Source organism: Diceros bicornis, chromosome 28, assembly GCF_020826845.1.
Source record: "Diceros bicornis minor isolate mBicDic1 chromosome 28, mDicBic1.mat.cur, whole genome shotgun sequence".
Taxonomy (NCBI): domain Eukaryota; kingdom Metazoa; phylum Chordata; class Mammalia; order Perissodactyla; family Rhinocerotidae; genus Diceros; species Diceros bicornis.
Genome location: NC_080767.1, coordinates 35,101,271 through 35,122,532, shown reverse-complemented (window position 1 = coordinate 35,122,532; position 21,262 = coordinate 35,101,271). Strand labels below are relative to the sequence as shown.

The 21,262-nt window shown below is 43.6% G+C and overlaps 1 protein-coding gene across 16 annotated transcripts in view; it reads right to left on the bottom strand.

Moving 5' to 3' along the window:
* Positions 1-21,262, bottom strand: part of RALGPS1 (Ral GEF with PH domain and SH3 binding motif 1) — a 286,272-nt gene that overhangs the window by 209,635 nt on the left and 55,375 nt on the right. For all 16 annotated transcript variants that reach the window (XM_058524068.1, XM_058524069.1, XM_058524070.1 and 13 more), the window contains one exon: positions 18,503-18,553. In XM_058524068.1, the coding sequence (XP_058380051.1) occupies positions 18,503-18,553 (51 nt within the window). The remainder of the gene's footprint in view (positions 1-18,502; positions 18,554-21,262) is intronic.

Below are 21,262 nucleotides of genomic sequence, written 5' to 3'. Positions count from 1 at the left end.
TCTAATGAAAGCTAGGGGCTTCCTCCCCAGTAAAATGTGAGTAACAAAAATATGTGAAATTTTGTACACAATTTATCTTAACATTTAAGTTAAATGAAAAATCTTTTCAGAGATTATCTCTCTCTCTCTTATTTTTTGAAGCAAAAAAATTAGCACCAACTTCCTGAAAAGAACAGAAAGAAATCCATATTGTGCCAATAAGATCAAACATGAACTAAAATGTGGATCCTGCTGCAGTCTGGAAGAAGAGAGACAGTGACCAGGGGTTGACATGTGGATCCTCGAGCCAGACCATCTAAGTTTGAATCAGGCTCCACCACTGACTAGCCCTATGACCATGGGCACATTGATTAACCTCTCTGGCCAAAATCCTCTCATTTGAAAATGAGGATAATAAAAGTGCCTACCTTATAAGATTGTTGTGAATATTCAATGGGTCAATTCATGTAAAATTATTAGAATAGCGCCAGACACATAGTAAGCATTCAATAAATACAGTTATAATGATTATTATCATTATTATTGAATACAAAGTTCGAATTGTGAATCACTCCTTGACATCCAACACATGACACTCCTTGACACACGACACCTTGATGTTCAGTCAACTTGACTTTCTTGTTTACCAACAAATGCTAAAAACCCTGACTCCCAAAGGAAGGCCATGGCACACCAGATCACCACCCCAAAAGCCCCCGATGAGAGTCAGCAAGTGTCAGAGGTCAAGGAACAGCACCATTCTCCAAGATTTTTCCAACTGAATCAATGCCACATCATTTTCTTTTTTCTCAAGCCACTAAGGAAAGCAATGTCAAGGCTTCCCTCACTGATGGGTTGTCCCCAGGGAAGGACTGTGAACCCATGCTCTCTCTGCATGTTGTGATAAGAAGTAGCCTCCAAAAGAGAAGGGCAGTGCTTCCAGGGATCTCCACATTTCTGCTGCTGAGACTTAGCATGACTGTGCCACTCCATTGGAAACAATGTTTCAATGGCAACATTGCTTCCAGCAGTAGAAAGTTTAGACTTGTCCAGCCCAATCTCCTCTTCCAAGGGACAATGTCGCGAAAACTGCCGATTTTTCAGAAACATCTATAATGGTGAACTGAAAAGATTTACCTCATTCATATGGCCAAGAATATCTAGCAAGGGAGCCAAGTCATGAATGAATTCCTCTTTCTATGTTTTGTGTGTTTTTCTTTACTTTCAAAGAAAAAAAGTAGAACTTCAGTCTGAATTTCAGTCAATTACTTCAAGACTTGTCCTTTGGAGAGCCAGTGGACTCCTGCGCAGTCGAAGCAGCTTTATGTTCTGCTCCATTTCATAGCAAAACCTCCAGAGGAGGCGTAACTCCAGGCCCCAGCTCCAAAGAAACTGCGGCTTTCAAAGCAGGCTTTCAGGACCATTGCAGTCTTTGACATCAACACACGCTGGCACAGACAGGCTCAGCCACGGTGGCAGGTAGGCCTCCTTGCTTCCTCAAAGCTGCAAAACCAGATGTGTTGCCAGACGAGGCAGATGCTTCATCTCTGCACAGATAGCCTTGACCTTCCTTTCAGTCAGAATTTAGCTTGGCAAAGAAACTGTTTGCCATTTTGAAGACTTGGGAATTTCCCAAAGGCATCTGCAATATAAGACTTCTTCTTGGAAGTTGACAACACGCAGGTTTAACAGATACCCACAGGAGCTGGCCACACTGAGATTATCATTAGCAGTTTGTGCAATGAATTTCAAAAGAAATAGCACAGCTGCCGAATCTTTCCACAACCTACTTCAAAATACCAGAAGATAGATCAGCTATTCTAGAAATGATATCATTTGACACAGGAACTGCTTTAATCTCCTTCCTCTGCTCTAAGCCACAACTCAGCTCAGTCATGTCCAAGTTATGCGGCTTCAGCAAGTCCTCTCCTGTCAGAGTGACTTCTTTTGCAAAGTGGCAATAAGCAATTTTGAAGGGTATTTCAAAACAAGGCTTTTGTGTTGGGGTGAGTCCAAGTTTTGGAAAATTTCCAGCCTTTGCAAGTCAAGCCTTCTTCTCCCTAATAAGGTTTCTTCTTCCTAGGAATCTTCAGGACGTGAGTGCTTCTTTCCCTTTGCAGGCGTCATGTGATCACTGACAAGAGTCTTATCATTGTCTAGTCATGAAGGTAAAACCCAAGACTCTGTAAGCTTCACCGCACTTTCCTTCGATATTTTCTGACTTAAGCTAGGATCAGTGTAAACACAAACAGGTGTACATAATCCTAAAGGCAAGGGACACTTTCATAAAGTCCTTTCAAAGGGAAAATACTACACAACATGACGGAGTGACAATGAAAACTGTCATTACCCAGACGTATGTGGTAGCATCTCATGCAATCCTACACACTTTGGGAGTAGAATGATACCTTAATATAATTTAAGAGAAATACATTTTTCCACAAAAGATAGTTTTCAAAATAAAGAATAGTTTTCAAAGTGAAGAAAAGGCTTTTGATTCTGTCTATGACAAAGTAACTAGTATCAGATTAACTATAAAAATTGGATAAAGTAACAACAGCAAAAACCTGGCTATTTAAAAATATCAGACAGGGCCGGCCCAGTAGCATAGTGGTTAAGTTCACACGCTCCACTTCAGCAGCCCGGGGTTCACAGGTTTGGATCCCAGGTGTGGACCTATGCACCACTTATCAAGCCATGCTGTGGCAGGCATCCCACACATGAAGTAGAGGAAGATTGGCACAGATGTTAGTCCAGGGCCAATCTTCCTCAGCAAAAAGAGGAGGACTGGCAACAGACATTAGCTCAGGGCTAATCTTCCTCGCCAAATAAAAAAGAAAATATCAGGGGCCAGCCCGGTGGTGCAGTGGTTAAGTGCGCACGCTCCGGTTCGGCGGTCCAGGGTTCACAGGTTCAGATCCTGGGCACGCACCAATGTACTGCTTGTCAAGCCATGCTGTGGCAGCGTCCCATATAAAGTAGAGGAAGATGGGCACGGATGTTAGCCCAGGGCCAATCTTCCTCAGCAAAAAAGAGGAGGATTGGCATCAGATGTTAGCTCAGGGCTGGTCTTCCTCACACACACACAAAAAAATATCACAGAGCAGCCAAAGCAGCCAGGATTTGAGGGCCCAAGACCCCAGAGAGAAGGGAAATGCACTGAGGTGAGCTCTGTGTTCACTGTTATTTTGTCCTCTGACAATACCAAGTGTTGACAAAGGTGTAGAACATCTGACACTCTCTCACACTGCTGATGGGTGTATACACTGGTACAACCACTTTTGAAAACAGTTTGGCACTATCTATTAAGGTGAACATCCACATTCCTTATGACCAAGTAATTCCACTCCTGGATATTCTACTCAAGAGAAACAAGTGTTTATGTCCAACAAAAGACATGTTTAAGGATATTTGTAGCAGCATTATTCATAATAGCCCCAACTGGAAACAACCATAGTACCCATCAACATTGGAAAGGATAAACAAAATATGGTCTACTCATACAATGAATGGAATACCACACAGGAATGAAAAAGGATAAAACTCCTGCTATACACACAAACATGATAAATCTCATGCATACAATGTTAAGTGAAAATAGTCATACAAAAAGTATATACAATATGATCCATTTATATAAAGTTAAAAACTAGACAAAAATACCAATAGTGATAGAAGTTAGAATAGGGGTTACACTTAGGGGTAGTTAATGACTTGGAGGGGGCATGAGGTAGGTCTCTGGGGTGTTGGTATGTTTTATACCTTGATCTGGTGGCAGCTACACAGTTTGTTCACTTTGTAAAAATGCATTGAGCTGTACCCTTAAGATCTGCGCACTTTACATACTTTTAAAAATCTCTTTAAAAGACAACAGACTTTAACAGATAATTGTTTAATACAAATGCAGTAACAATGTATGGTGGAGATTATTACATATGTAGAAGTAAAATGTATGACAACAATACCACAAAAAACGAGAGAGAGGTAAATAAAAGTTTTGTTGTTAGTGCTGTTGAGTCAATTCCAACTCCTAGCAACCCTACGTACAGCAGAGCGGAACACCGCCTGGTCTTTTTGCACCATCCTCTCATCTTCTAGAGCTATATCAGACAATGCTCCACCACTAGTCATAGGATTTTCATGGCCAATTTTTTGCAAGTGGGTGGCTAGGCCCTTTTTCCCAGTCTGTCTTAGTCTGGAAGCTCCGCTGAAACCTGTGCACCACGGGCAACCTTGCTGGTATTTGAAATACCAGTAGCAGAGCTTTCAGCATCACAGCAACATGCAGCTGCCACAGTATGACAACTGACAGGCAGGTGGTGTGGTTCCCTGACCAGGAAACAAACCTTGGCAGCGGCGGTAAGAGCACCAAATCTTAACCACTAGACCACCAGGGCTGGTTAAATAGAAGTAAATTGTTGTAACGTTCTTATATTATACATGAAATAGTATATTATCACTTAAAAGTAGATGTGATGTGTTAAAGATGCATACTATAAACCCTAAACCAACCACTAAAAGAAATTATAGCTAGTTAGCCAATAAAAGAGATTAAATGGAATCATGAAATATGCTCAGTTACTTAAAAAGAAGTCAGAAGAAGAGGAAAAGGGGAACAAAGAACAGATTTAAATCCAACCATATCAATAATCACATTAAATATAAATAGTCTAAGTACCCCAATTAAAAGGCAAAGATTGTCAGATTGGATAAAAAAGCAGGACTCAACTATCTGCTGCCTAAATATATATGCTGGGAAGTCCAAGATCAACATGCTGGTAGATTCAGTGTTTGCTAAGGGCCCACTTCCTGGTTCACAGACAGCGTCTTTTCACTGTGTCCTCACATGGTGGAAGGGATGAGCTAGCTCTCTGGGGTCTCTTTGATAAGGGCACTAATCCCAATCACGAGGGCTCTGCCCAAAGGCCCCATGTCCTAATACCATCACCTTAGGAGTTAGGATTTCAACATATGAATTTGGGAGGGACACAAACGTTCAGACCATAGTACATGCTGACATTGATCAAAAGAAAGATGGCTATATTATCAAACAAAGTAGACTTTGGAGCAAAGAATATTTCCAGGGATAAGGCAGGTTATTTCACGATGATAAAGGGTAAATTCAATAGGAGAACTTAACAATTATAAATGTTTGTGCAGCTAAAAATAGAATTTCAAAATGCACGAAGCAAAAACTGATAGAACTTAAAGGAGAAATAGACAAATCTACAATTATAGTGACAGATTTCAATACTCTTCTCTCAATAATTAATAGAACCAATAAGTAGAAAATCAGTTAGGATATAGATGACTTCGATAACACTATTAACCAACTTAACCTCAATTATATTTATAGAACACTTAATGCAAAAACAGCAGAATACACATTTTTTTCAAGATAATTCAAATCATACAAATTATGTTCTCTAACCACAATGGAATTAGAAATCAATAGCATAATATACCTAGAAAATCCCCAAATATCTGGAAACTAAATAACACATTTCTAAATAATTCATGGATCAAAAAAGAAATCAAATGGAAAATTAGAAAGAAATCAAATTAGAAACAACTAGCTGGAAATGAAAGCCCAAGATATCAAAACGTGTGGGACGAAGCTAAAGCAATGCTACAAGGAAACTTACAGCACTACATTAGAAATGAAGAAAGGTCTCAGATCTTTGACCCTGATCAGCTTCCACTTGAAGAAACTAGAAGAGCAAATTAAACCCAAAGTAAGTAGAAGAAAGGAAATAATAATTTAAAAAATGAACAGAAATCAATGGATTAGAAAACAGAAAAGCAAAAGAAAAAAATTAATGGAACCAAAGGCTTTTTTTTTTTGCTGAGGAAGATTTGCCCTGAGCTAACACCTGTTGCCAATCTTCCTCTTTTTGCTTGAGAAAGATTCACCTTGAGCTAACATCTGTGCCAATCTTCCTCTATTTTGTATGTGGGTCACCGCCACAGCAATGGTTGCTGACGAGTGGTGTAGGTCCACACCTGGGGAACCAAACCTGGGCCACTGAAGCAAAGCGTACCACACTTAACCACTAGCCCATGGAGCCAGCCCCCAAAATCTATTTTTTTAAGATCAATAAAACTGATAAACTTAGCCAGACTGATCAGGAAAAAAGGAGACACAAATTATCAATACCAGGAATGAGAGAGGGGAAACCATTACAGATCCTACCGATATGAAAAGGATAAGGGGATATTATGAACTTCATGGGAATAAATTTAATAACAGATAAAATGGACAAACTCATTGAAAAACACAACCAAAGCTCACTAAAAGAGAAATACCTGAATAGCTCCATATCTATTAGAGAAAGTGATTTCATAGTTTAAAACTTTTCTACAACAATCTAGCAATCGCACTACTTGGTATTTACCCAAAGGAGTTGAAAACTTATGTCCACACAAAAATCAGCATATGGATGTTTATAGCAGCTTTATTCATAACTGCCAAAACTTGGAAGCAACCAAGATGTCCCTCAGTAGGACAGGTGAATGGATAAACTGTGGTCCATCCAGACAGTGGAATATTATTCAGTGCTAAAAAGAAATGACCCATCAAGCCATGAAAAGACAATGGAAGAACCTTAAATGCATATTACTAAGTGAAAGAAGGCTATAAAACTGTATGACTCCAACTCTATGACATGCCGGAAAAGGCAAAGCTACGGAGACACTAAAAATATCAGTGGTTACCAGGGGTTAGGGGAGAGGGAGGGATGAATAGGTGGAGCACAGAGGATTTTTAGGGCAGTGAAACTATTCTGTATGATACTGTAATGGTAGATACATGTCATTATGCATTTGTCAAAACCCATAGAATGTACAACACCAAGAGTGAACCTTAATGTAAACTACAGACTCTGGGTAATAATTACACGTCAATGTAGGTTCATCAGTTGTAACAAAGGTACCACTCTGATGGGGATGTTGATAGTGGGGGAGGCTGTGCTTGTGTAGGGGCAGGAGATATACAGGAACTCACTGTACTTTCTGCTCAATTTTGCTGTGAACCTAAAACTGCTCTAAAAAATAGTCTACTTAAAAGGAAAAAACAAAAACCTTTCCACAAAGAAAACTCCAGGTCCAAGTGGCTCTACTGGGGAAATCTACCAAGTATTTAAGAAAGAAATCACACCAATTCTACATAAACCCTTCTGGAAAACTGAAAAGGAAAGAATGCTTCCCAACTCATTTTATGAGGTCAGCATTTCACTGATACCAAAACCAGAAAAAGACGTTACAAGAAAAGAAAAATACAGATCAATATTCCTCATCACGAACACAGATGCAAAAATTCTTAACAAAATTTTACCAAATCAAATCCAACAATAAACAAAAAAGATTCAGCATCACGACCAAGTGAGGTTTATCACAAGAATGCAAGGTTGGTTTAACATTCAAAAAGCAATCATGTAACTCTCCATAGTAACAGACTAAAAAAGAAATACCATATGATTAACTCAATAGATCCAAGAAAAGCATTTGATAAAACCCAATACCCATTCCAGATAAAAATTATCAGCAAATTAGGATTAGAAGGGAACATTCTCGACCTGATGAAAGATATCTATGGAAAGCCTACAGCTAACACCTAACATCCTTAACAGTGAAAGACCACTTTTCCTCTAAGATCAGAAACAAGCCAAGGATATCTGCTCTCAACACTTCAACATTCAACAGTGTACTAGAGGTTATAGCTGGTGAATAAGGCAAGTAAAAGAAATAAAAGCATCCAGTTTAGAAGGAAACAAACAAGACTGTTGTTATTCACAGAGACACCATTATCTGTGTAGAAAATCCTATAGAATCTACAAAAAAAGCTACTAGAATAAGTGAGTTTAGCAAAGTTGTAGAATACAAGGTCAAATTTACAAAAATCAGTCATATTTCTATAAACTAGTAATGAGCAATTAGAATTTAATTTAAATAACATAGCATTTACAACAGCATGGAAAATGAAACACTTAGGAATAAATCTCACAAAAGATGTGTAAGACCTATACACAGAAAACTATATAACATTCCTGAAATAAATTAAAGAAGACCTAAATATATGGAGATACATACTGTGTTCATGGTTCAGGTGACTCAATGTTGTTAAGATGTCAATTCTCCCCAAATTGATCTACAGACTCAATATAAGCACAATCAACATCCTAGCAGGCTTTTCTGTAAAACTTAAGCTGATTTTAAAATTCATATAAAAATGCAAAGGACTAGAATAGCCAAAACAATTTTGAAATAGAAGAAGACATTTTAAGGACTTATACTCCCTGATTTCAAGAAGACAGTGAGGGGAGTGGGAGGGGAGGGAGGGGCTGCAAAGAGCATGAGGAAACTTTTTGAGTGACGGGTATGTTTATTATCTTGATTTAACGATGGTTTCACAAGTATACACACATACATTCAAACTCATCAAATGGTCGCCTTTATTTATGCATGGTTTATTATATCGTAATTATACCTCAATAAAGCTGAAAAAAATCGCATTCAGTCCTCATGTCCAATTTTTTTTGTGTGTGTGTGAGGAAGATTAGCCCTGAGCTAACATCCGTTGCCAATCCTCCTCTTTTTGCTGAGGAACATTGGCCCTGGGCTAACATCCATGCCCATCTTCCTCCACTTGACATGGGACGCCGCCACAGCATGGCTTGACAGGCGGTGCATTGGCGCGCGTCCGGGATCCGACCTGGGCCGCCAGCAGTGGAGCATGCACACTGAACCACTACACCACTGGGCCGGCCCCCTCATGTCCAATTTTTTTAGGTAGTTATATTATCATCTCCATTTTACAAATACGGAAACTGAGACTTAGAGAGATTGACTGAGCGTGGTCACACAGGTACACCTAAGTCCTTCTCACTCCAGCTCTTAAGATTTGGGCCATACAGAAAGAAATGCTTTTCATCTGCCTCTCATTCATTCAACAAGTGTTGACAAGTATTGCTCCTATACGTGCCACTGTGGTTGGAGTAAGGGATACAGCAGTGACAGAAAAGGTCCTTCCCTGGGAGAGCTTTCCACACTGCTGGGCCCGGGGCCCTTCTAAGCTTGACTTATTAGCACTGTCATTGCTTTTCTCCTTATTACATCCCTGACTTCTCCCAAAAGAGAAGTAATATCTTGTGAGTCTCTGCCATGTGCCAGGCCATCTGCCTATGCAATCTCCTTTAACCATCACAGCACTATGAGATGGGTATCATTTCCATTTTACAGATAAGGAAATGGAGGCACAAGGAGGTGTGGGAGATCAAGATTTGGCCACCCTGAAATATATCTCTTTACCTTGATTGTTTTCTCTGAGGGACATTTGACCTCCCTCACTAACTGCCTAAAGAATTTGACATGGTGGCTCCTTCCTGGAACAGATCTTCTATCATGATGGCTGTAAAGATAATGTAGGATAGAGGTTACAATAGGAAAGGCACCAAGCCTCTTTTATCAAAAACTCTGTCTCTCCCTGACCACATTATCTATAGATGACCCTGAAAAGAATTGTCTTCCTGCCCTCTGAAGTCCCAGGCCACTACCCGCCCCCAACACGCTCCTCGCCTTTAGCTGCAATACTTAAGCAAGCAGCTTAGACAGAGGGACGAGTTGCTCATTTCTGAGTTTCTCCCATGTATACATGTTATTAAACTTGGTATTATTTTCTCCTGCTAACCTGTCTTGTTAATTATTTGGCCAGCCATAAGAACCTTAAGGAAAAGGGCAGAGGGAGATTCTCCCTCTTCTCCCAACAGAGGTGAAGGGACTTGCCATGATCACACAGAGAGTAGCAGAGCCAGGTTTCAAATGCAGACCTTCCTGCCTCTGAAGCTTATGATCTTCCCGCCACACCAAACTGCCTGGAATTGTGCAGTTGCTCCTGCAGTGAGAGTCCAAACGAACCCTGTTTTCCTTGCGGACAAAATCACAATCCGACGCCAAGTCCCCATGGATAAAAACAGCTGTTCACCAAAGGCTCTGTTTTGTGTTATTAATTCATTTAAAGGGAAATTTGGTTTCCAACCAGCACTAATGTCACACCCACACTCAAGAAGGGAGAAAAAATGAGTCTGGAAGTTGCAAAGTGTTGGTTCCATTGGATCAAAAGTGCTGCTGGCCTTTGCAGCCAGATCCGACTCCCGCCCCAGCCAGCTCTCCCCACCCTTCAGGCAGGTCTTTCTCTGGGGCCCAGAAAGGGACTCCAACCTCCGTCTCCCTCATGAATGGAGTTGGGGGGAAGCCCTTTTCCACTTTGTTTCCATTGTGACAAGAAATCATTACAATGGATATAGCAATTACTAGGAAATGAGAAACAACAAATGCAAACTCAGAGCAATAACAGATGAGACAGACAGCTGCTCAGGCTTCCGGTGCTAACTGACATCAGCACTGCTGAGCCTTACGCGGGAGCCATCCTCCCAAGGCCTTGGCCCCAATGGAGGGCACCTGGACCACCCCCTACTACATGATTCAGTATAGTACAGGAGTCAAAAGGACTCAATGAGATATTATTATTATTATTACTACTACTACTGCTACTACTACACCTAAAATGTATTCAACAAATCACATCAGGCACCGTGCTAGGTTAAAGGTTATGGGGTGAACAGTACCAGCATGATCCCTGCGTCCATGGAGTTTATAATCCAGGAGAGAGACAGACTTGAAACAACTAATTATTGAAACTTTTAAAAAGTCATGACATTTCAGCACAGTGGTGAAAGGTGCTATACATAACAAGTTGTAGATGGTGCAGAGAGACGGAACCTGAGAGGAACCTGTACTTCCCAGGAGCTATAAGCTGCTCACTCCATCTCCTGACAGATGACGAGGAGCCACCTGTGACCTGTGAGAGGGAAGAGAAGAGTATTCCAGGCAGATGGCACAGCACGTGGGAAGGCGAGGAGAGGGGAGGGAAACCGGGGAGGCTGCAGGCAGCATGGCACAGTGGGCTGGGGCCAGCTGAGGTGGCCCATCACTCCAAGCCTGGCCGGCTGGGTAAAGGAGGCAGGTCTGCATCCCAACAGCAGTGGGGAGCCCCGGAGGGTTCTAGGCAGGACAGGGACATGGTCAGACTTTGGCTTTAGAAAGATGTCTCTGGATGCAGAGAGGAGGTTGGGGGGCGGGACTGAACGTGCGGAGACATGATCAGAGGAGAAGTGGCAGTGACTTAGGCTAGGCTGGGGTAGGAAGGGAAATGGTCTGAGAAACCTGCCCAGCATGTGACCTGAGAGAGGGGTTTTAATGATGTCAGCGAAACCGATCTCCTCTTTACAAATAACTGCCTGCTGGCAACGCTCTTCCCTTCTCCCAGGGCCAAACACTGTGATTCCAAGGAGCAGCAAAAGACACACAGGGTTTGTCCAACATCCAACACTGACCTCGGCTTTCTGGAATGCCCGCTTCTTCAGAGCACGCAAACAGCATCCAGACAAAAGGCCAGAGGGTCAGGTTCCTGAACCCGCAGGCAGTGTTTTCCTGAGCTGCAACGTGTCATGTGGCCCAGAGGAAACTGCGTCCTTCGGCAAGGAGTCTTCCATTCCTGCAGGCCAGCCCTTCTGCAAACCAGCAGAGGCTGGACCAGTCACACTCCCAGGTCTCAAGCCCTGATGCAGGGAAGGGTGAAACCAAATCTCTCTAGAGTAAGTGCCCCACAGGGACATGAGTTCTATCTGGATAACGCCTCTGCTTCCACTGTCCCAGCGCCACCTCCTCATTCTAACTGGATCTGCCTTTTCCTTTAAATACCAGGTTCCCTCCAGGGCCACAGTGAGAAGAGCAGAGGATCACACACCTACCCAGACCACGCTTGGCTGCCTTCCACCAACACTGGGCACCTGGCCTGTGCCTTGAACTCAAGCAGGTGCTCATGACACTCTGGTTCTTCACCTCCTGTGGCTCCAGTCCAGGCCCACAGCTTTCTTCTGGGGAAGCCCAAGCTATTTCCTGGCACCTCCATCTCCCCTCCGTGCTGCTGTCAGCTGAACCACAGGATGCTCTCTTGCCTTTAGCTCAGGCTCACAGTCTTCCCCTCCTCCCATTCTCCTGCTGTCATCTCCAGGGACGTCACTAAGCTGGGTGGTGTGCCTTCTCACCCCTGGGTCACACCGTACCTCAACCTCCTCCCAGAAAGACCTTCATCTTCCCTCCACTTCAGCAACCCAAAGGCACAGCCACCACTCCTTCAAGCACAGTCACCAGAGCTACCCCACCTCAAAGACCCTGAACTCTGAAATCCTTCTCCCCCCATTACCTCCTGGCCTCCCTCTCACTCCCTAACTCCTAACCAAATCTGTGCTTTGCGTCCTGCTCAACTTTCGGTTCCTCAGCCCTTCTGGAGTTTTCCAGGCCATCAGCCCTCTCTGGCCCTTCTGGCCTCCCTCCTCCGAGGCAAACACTGCTGACCACCCTGCTTGACTCCCAGGATGCTGGGCTCCCTGGGCCTCCTCCTCCCTCTAGGGGCACTTCTGCCTCCTCCCCTGCCCTCTGTTCCTTCTGCAGCTCCCCAAATGCACAGTCCACTCCTCTCTCTCCCGTTTCTCCTTGTCTCGGCTCTCACGGCAGCCTCATAACCAGCCTCATAACACCAGGTCCTCCCCTCCTCTCCATTGCTTCCACCCGTGCCTCACAGACTACTGCAAAGCCTCCCAACCAGTCTCTCTGACTCCAGTCAGTTCTATCTGAGTCAGAATGAACTTTCTAAAAGACACATCTGTCCATGTCTCTCCATGAATGCGCCAAAGCTAACAAGATGAGGCTCTGCCTCCTGCCCCTCCCTATCCCCCCACTCTCTCCTTCATGCCCCTACAGCCCCAAATACTTCTTGTCTGCTGCTCATTTACATGTCTGCCCCTCACTCTTGCTGCACTGTGCCAATGTCGCCTTTGTCTCTGTCTCTCCGGCATGTAGCACAGTAGACTGATGAATGAGTGGTTGAGTGAATGAGTGAAGGTGGGTCTGACTACTGGGAAACCTGGCAGTGGGGATGGAGCAATTTGGGCAGAAGCAGCAAGAAGACTGGAAAAGACACAAACACTTAGAGGAGCTTTCCACCTCACTGAATCTGGTACCCACTGCAGTTTGTTCTCATCACGTTTGGGACCACTGGACCCATCCATGTGCCTCTGTGACTCTGCGCCCCCTCAGCTGCCAGGCAGCAAGAGAATAATACAGTGACTTCCGATAGGCCCTTAGCATGCCAACAACCCTGGCAATGATGCCCTTGATGAGCAGAGAACCTAGCGAACAGCAGACTCACCTTTTCTTCTCCCCAGACACCAGGCACCAAGAGTACTGTTAAATTTTGCTAAATACGTTATCAGCCTTTTCAATGAGTTATTCACTCTGCCTGAAATGCTCGTCCCAACTCCCATCTCATTCCTCAAATCACCCATAAGATATTGTCCCTTTCCTTCAAGGCTCAGTGCCAACGTCCCAACACCAAAGCAGAGCGAGTCTCCCCACTGGATGTTCGCAGGGCCCTCAGGGCACCATGGTGTGTCTTCCTCTAGACTTCAGCCTCCTGCCACCCAGGGGACCAGGACGTGAACTCAGGGTGGAAGGAATCAAAGGACAGTGCTCTTAACCACTCAGCTCCTCAAAGCATCCCTCCTCTGGGCCACTGGCTCCCACACAGGCATTGTTAAATGTTCTGTTGAGTACAATCTCACGTCCATAATGCACAGAGCCTACTCAAACTATGCACTGGTGAGAGACAACCACAGTTACTGGGAACTTAGCATGTGGAGGCACTGTACTAAGTTCTTACATGCCCACTATAAGGTAAAAACTATGATTTCCCCCATTTTACACATGAGAAAACTGAAGCATAAAGAGAATGAGTAACTTGTCCAAAGTCCGAGCTAGGAAGGGTGAAGCCAGGACTCAACCCCAGCCTTGTCAGATCGAGTCCGGGCTCTCAGGAACACTGGGCAGGGTTAGTGGACCCAGCTCGGCTTGGATAGAACCCCGGGCTGAGTCAAGCACAGTTCGTGCTCATTTTCAGCACATTCTAAGAACAGCAGTTCCTCCTTGATGCTGCTCCACCTTGAAACTAATGACAAAAACAGTTCTGACATTTAAACTAGCCTCTGAGAAACTACTGGGCCTTCAGTTCCATAGGCTGGGAGTTGGACAGAACGACAGACAGATTTGGTAGGGAACGCTGGTGGGGACAAAAAGCCACCCTGAAAATGTACCCTCTCACAAGGCTGCTGTCACCAGGACCCCTCAGAAAGACCTCATTTACAAAGCAGCCCTCACCCTGAGCCGTGGCAGCCAGGAATCCACCCAGCCCCTGCAACGCAATCCACCCCAGGGGTGACAGGGTTCTAGGCCACAGCTTCTAAGTTAAACACAGCTGTGAGCTATTATGCTGCAAAGTTGTATCTGTGTTAACTCACCAATTTTTGATAAAATTGGTCACTTGTTAGAGTCACTACAGAACAGGGCAATTCTGGTCCCATACTTGCTAACTTCCATTTTCCTTGCTCTCTGCCAACGCTTAACTCACCGTCTGCCTGGCTTCCTCTTAGCCCTGGACGATGCTTGTGCGGTCCCCCTTGCAGAAACACGAAGCCACAGTTCTACCCTCAGTTATCAACAGCATTTGCAAACTTGAATCTTCAAAGGCTGAGCTCACCAGGCAAAACCCTTGCTTTGGGGGAAGCGGTTACACCACAAAACAGGCACCCTGGTAGTAAGGTTCCCTTAATTAGTATGCCCCCCTTGGCAATGTGCCTAAACACAGCCAGATAATGTTCTGCTACAGTGCTTCTCCTCTCATTCAGTCATTCATTCATTCTCCACTCATTCAGCAAATATTTATTGAGTATCTACGTTGTTCCAGGCACTGAGATTACAACAGGATCTCTCAGGATGCAGACCTCCAGAACCAAGTGAGCATAACCCTCCTTTTCTGCCCTGGTGCTTCCAAAGACCTTTGGGGGGAAGCCAGGGAGGAGGCCCACCTGGGTGTGTAAGTGGTAGGAGGGAGAGAAGATAAGAAGAAAAGGAATAAAGACAAACAAAACTCCAAAGAAACGTTCAACTTTAACCAGTAGTCTGCTGGTTAATGGTAATATTGATATTATTATTTTAAAACTATTCTATATATATAATGGGATAATACAAAAAAGTAATCATTTAATGTTGCTAGGAAGCAAACTGCCAATGTAAAAGAAAACATATAAAAATCAAGGGAATTAAGTTAACGACCCTGTAATGTTAGAGCTGAATTGGAAAGATTAACATTGTATTGGTCATGTTTCTACACGATAATGTGGCATAACAAACAACCCTCAAATCTCAGAGGCTTACAACAACAGTAGTTATTTCAGGCTCACAGGTCTGCAGAGTGACTGCAGTTCAGCTGATCTCTGCTGGGTTCACTCAGGCTGGGCCAGATTAAGCTGGGTTAGGTGCAGGTCATCTCTAACGTCCTCATTTTTGGACTCAGGCTAAACGAGCAGTAATGACCAGTACATCATGAAGACTGGAAGTTCCAAGAGGGCTGGTGAAGCTTGTCACGCCTTTTACCACCTCAGCTCACCACTTGCACACTGTCACTTGTGCCCAAGTCACAGGGCCAAGCCCAAAGTCAATAGGGTGAGGAAATATACACCACCCACAGGGAATTTATGACCAAGATGAGGAGGGAAGGAAGATTTGTTGAGAAATAACACCACCTACCCTATCTATGACCTCATGACTTTTCCTTTTAAAACATAAATATTTCCTAGCCCTCTCCACCGAAAAGGCCTAAAAGCAACAGCAACCCAGTAGCAATGAACATCCTCTCACCCAGATTGTGGTTTCTAAGTAGTATTCTCCACGAAAAGACATCAGCATCCCTGAAGGAATGCCAGATTCCAGGTCGTCAGCAAGAAATCTACAACATAATATTGGGGTATCTCGTTGTGCCAAGAGCAAGGAAGCTATCAAAAACTAATGGGCTCATGTTAAAAGGATACAGGAGATGACATGAAAGGGCTACCATTGCTTAAAGACAGGACAATTTACACATCAAAAAGAATAGTGACTAGAACTGATTGAAACAGATTCCCAACCCCACACTACCTGATGGAATCAGAATCTCCAAGGAGGGAGCCTAGGCATCTGGATTTTTTTACAGAGCTTCCCAACTGATTCTGATGAGAGCCAGGGCTGAAGGACACCAGTCCACAGGTCTCCTGATCTTCTTGGAGTCCAGTCGCTCACAGTGCCCATCTTGCTCTCGGATGCAGGCCTCTACTTCCTGGAAAGTCTTGTCTACATCAAGCTTAAAACTGTCCCTTATTCATGTCCTTCCAACTCTGGGGTGGTCCAGCCACAACGTGGCAGGCATCATCAAGGGAAAAAATTTCAGTTTTCAATCTGCTAACAAGAACAATTGCAAAAAAGCTGGGGCATCTCCCAGGGTCCTCCTTTAACCACAGTTTTGACAATGACAATGAAGAACAAACTCATCCATTTTTAGCTCACATATCATAGATCCAAGACAGTCAAGTTTGGGGTTTCTCCAGATATCTCGAAGCAATTAGTCCTTAATCCTCATTCTGCATCAGAATCACATGATAAACTTTTACACCCAGAGGTTCAGATTCAATGGTCTAGGGTGGAGTCGGGACACCCCACATTTCAAAGGGTGCCCAGGTGATTCCAATGTGCAGCCACAACTGAGAACCACTGCTCTAAGCTAAAATCTTGAAAGCAAAATACCTCCACCTTAATGTGTTGTCAACAGTGAAACAAGAGATGCCTTGAATGAGGCACCTTCCAAACTGCAGTGCCCTAGGGAAAAGTCTCGGTCTGCCCCTCATGGAAGAACTCCCACCCCCTTCCTCCTACAGCCAGCCTTAGCAGTGATCCCAGCCTCCCTGGGCACACACAGGTTCAGGGCTCAGAGCTCATGGCAGGCTGCGCTGCCCTCCTGGATGCTCAGAACAAAGAATAAAGATCCAAATATCTAAACTGCTCCAGGTCAAAGCCAAGCAGACAGCATGATCAGAAATTGCTTCAGCTGAGAACTAAGGCAACCACCATACAACTACTCCCCAAAAAGCTCCAAGAGGTAGTGAGTTGTTTATTTGTTTTTAATTAGAAAGAATGGATAATTCCACATTAGAAAAAAACAGAAAAGGATTGGAAGTCAGCCAATTCAAAAAGCAAACATAGCTCTGCCTCCCAAACCTAATGAACACAACGCATGTGCAAGCGCACACGCACGTGCACACACACAATAACACAAAGCATTGCCACGTCCTCACATGAATGCTAAGCGCAGCTAGCAATACTAGCTTCCCCCATAATTTGTAGTAGGTTGATGCCAGCTCTCAGAAGGCCTGGATCCTTTGTCTGGCTTTGTATTAAAATACACTATTTTTCTCAAAGTCTTAACAGCTACCATACTGTAAGAAGAAGGTCCTTATGTTACAAGTATCTGAATTCACACCATGGCTGCAGCAGACACCTTTTGACGTATCTCCCCACCTATACCCCTCTTCTCTGAAATCTGCACCCCACTCACAAGGCTGGGTCCCCTCAGCTGTGCTTGCTCATCTTGGCCACATACTCCTGACCTGGGTCACTGAACCAGCATCAGACACGTGACCCAGCTGGGCTGGACCGAGAGTTGCTGGTCTCAGTCTGGAAGGTGGCTTTAATGTGGATCGTGTAAATGCGGGCCCTTTGGGGAAGCTGGGTTGGACCACATTGGCAGATAGGAAAGAAGGCAGGAGAGAGAGGGAGAAGGAAAAGCAGTGGCAAGAAGCAGAGATGGCTGGCATCCTGGTTGGCTCTCCCAGCTGCCTGAACTCCATGCCCATGGAGTCTGTAAAGTGCCCCTTTATCCTTGCAATAAACTCCTCTTCTGCCTCTTCAGTTACTTTGAAATGGATTTGTATTACATGCTAACACAAGAAGAACCCTGCCTAAAATAACTGTAAAGCCTCATTATCAACTGCTAAACATTTCCAGGACTTTTTTTAAAGACCAAATTCAACTTTTTTCTCTTTATTGAATATGCTGTTTCTAAAAATGTACATATGCTTTTAATGTAAATACGTATGTGTTTTGCTGTGGCAACTGGTTTTAAAATCAGAAACAAGGCAACCTCACCAGATTTGGGATCAACAAAAAGGAAGATCTCTAGAAAAATGCTCCCTCACATCCCCTTCTTGACAGCGACCATGGTCAGCAGGAGGAGCCTGGGAAAAGGAACTAGGGTGGCCAGGCCTGACTTAGGTGCGGAAGCTGTGGGCACCAACTGCCCCAGCCCTGCCAGAGCGGGCCGGACACACCGACATTCTCTGGAGAACCAAACACCTGGCTCAAAGAATGAGCAGCATGGAGGACGGAAAGTTCCTGGATGCGCTCTTTAACAGGGGTTTAAATGGATAACATGCATTTATAGAGACTTCAAGAGAGAAACTGAGAAACTGAGTCACTCTAACATGGCCGACTAAATCCTCTCTTCCCAGTGTTAGTAGAACAGTGTGAAGGACCAAGTACAGACCTCCGGCTGGATGGCTTTGAATACCGGTATGTCCATCAGTGTGATCTGGCTCTGCAACAAGAGAGAATCAGCGTCAGAAAACACTGTGAATCAAAGATAACTATGTTACTTTGAAACTATGCAGAGTAATAACACATTCTTAAAAGTTATACTCTCCCCCTTGAAATACAAATCAAGATAGAATAGTATACACTCTAGTGGGTAAATCTCTCAAATGCCTCTCCCATCCGTTCCCTCTTTATAAATCTTGATCCACACCCTTCTTTTTTGAATGTGAGATTAACTTCCAATTTAAGAACTGATAATAGTAGCTTGAAGGATGGGACTGAGATAAAGTGGAACATTTTCAGTTCCGATATTTTTCTACTATTTGAGTTTTTGTTGCAAGCATGAATTACTTTTGTAATTTTAAAAAGTTGGAGACATAGTATTAAAAGAATGCTAAACAGAGACACTATCTATTACTCTAAATTTAAATTTTTTTTTAAATTGTGGCTTATAGAAATTGTACATTTCTTCTGAAGTCTATGCCTCCTCTAAATTATACGGTAGAGTACTACTCAATATGCACCCGCAAATCAGTGCTGGACCATGAACTATTTACTCCACCAGCCCACAATGAGATAACTACAGAAGCTGAGAGCAAGCCTTTGGAAACTTTTATAGGAAATTGCCATGACATTTTTATTGTATTTTTTAAAAGTATCAGTCCTCAATAGATTGGAAATGAAAAAAACTGGTCCTTCACCACAACTAGCTTGAGAAGCACTAATGTGGTCAATACAGAAAATACACATCCGGTTAAAAGGCTATTCCCATCCTTTGAAGCTTATCGAGTGACAGTAACAGGAGGCTTCATTGCTGACAATTTTACAGGCCAAGGCATGGACTGAGCTGACTTCACATGACCTACCTATCTCCATAGGTCACATGAGATGCCAGTGTTAGTTAGCAAATGCCTTTGTGACAGGCTAGGGAAAGGAGAGCTGAGGGCCTCTGGATGCCTACCTATGTTAGAAGCCACCCTGTCCACTGAACACAGGTCATCTGTGAGTACATGATGCAGGGGAACAAACGTGGGCTCTGGAATCAACGGGGCTTGGGTGTGTGTCTGGATACCATCGCTTAACAGCAATATTTTCTTTGACATGTGACTTAACCTCTCCCAGTCTCAGGTACCACATCTAGAAAATGGTGATGATAATCTCTATCTTATTGGATCTTTATGAAAATTCAAGACAAGAAGTGCAGAATGCCTGGCGCCTGACAGATGCTCTTTATATATATATATATATACAGAGAGAGAGAGAGAAAGATTTTTATATTTATTTATGTTAATATATTTTTATGTTTATATAGAGATATATCATATTTATATTTATGTGTTTATATATTTGATATATCATATATATATTTGGGGGGGCAAAAGAGAAATCACATAGATGGGCTCATGTATTGGCATGTGAACTTATGGTTCCTGACCAATACATGAGCTAGGAAATAAGGGACCATTAATTTGTTTGAACATCCACACATCAAAGTTGCTCTGGAGAATACTTAAAGGAGGCTGTTACATTGAGTCAGCAAATACTGTCATGAAAAAAAGCCTGGTGTCAAGAATACATTGGAGAAAAATGGCAACACACATAGTATATCAACTATAACCATAATCCAGGGCTTAGGTGCAGAACTGTGGTCACCTCTTGGCACAATTTAAAGGTGGCCCGAGATCACTGGGTTCCTGAGAAACACAGGATGCAGGCCAAAGCAGACCTCCCCAGGGCTGAGCAGGAGAGGGGAATAAGCAGGTGGCTTCAGTGGAGAGCCTCTGTTCCCTCCAAGGGGCTAGTGCTCTTCATGGGCACACAGGTGAAACACTGCCACTAATGGAAGCAAGCCCGGCAGAGAGACAGTGGATGGCACCAGGAATCAAGAAGCACTTGAGAATCTGAGCTCTTCTACCTCTGGGTCCAGCCCCAGCGGCAAGGCGACATCGGACATCAGCACAACGTGGATCTGGCCCTCATAATCTGGGTGTCAAGTGACTACTAAGTCCTAAAGGCCTACAGGCCTGTGTGTCTGGCCTAGAGCTACAGGGCCTGGGGCTACGTCCTAGGCAGTGCAAACAGACTAGCTTTTTTTCTGCCAGATCCATGGAGACTGTTAACCAAGTGCTCCTCACATTTGGATTAATTCTGCCATCCTGAGGAACAGAAAGGCCTTGTGAAAACAGGAGATTTGAGCTGAAAGCTCAGAGGGCCTTGGAGATCTCTCCCACAATTCAAGTTAACTCCCTAGCCGGGAGAACCAGCAGGATGTTTGCAATGTCATTTAGGAAAAGAACCAAAAGTGTGCTAATGTGAAAATGAGAAAACTTCCTTTCCATCCTGCCATCAGTTCTATGGTTTGCTACTGAATTTCCACATGATTTATTAAAATAGTAACTTTACATTTCATATTTTTTTGGATGGTCCAAGTTTTGACTATGCTGATCCTTGCTCAGACTGGAAGTCAGAAAATGTGTTCAGGTGTTTTATTCAAAACAAACAACAAAACAGAGGTCACCAGACTTAAAATAGACTGGCTGGTCCCAAACACACTTTCTGAAGGTTTTCAGAAGAATCTCCCATTTCTATCCTCTCAACTCTGACCAAAAATGATGGAGTGTTCGGAGAAAGAATATATCAATACATGGGTAAAATCATCAGATTATAAATCTCATGTCATTTTACTACAAAGCCAAACCATGTGAGAAAGGTT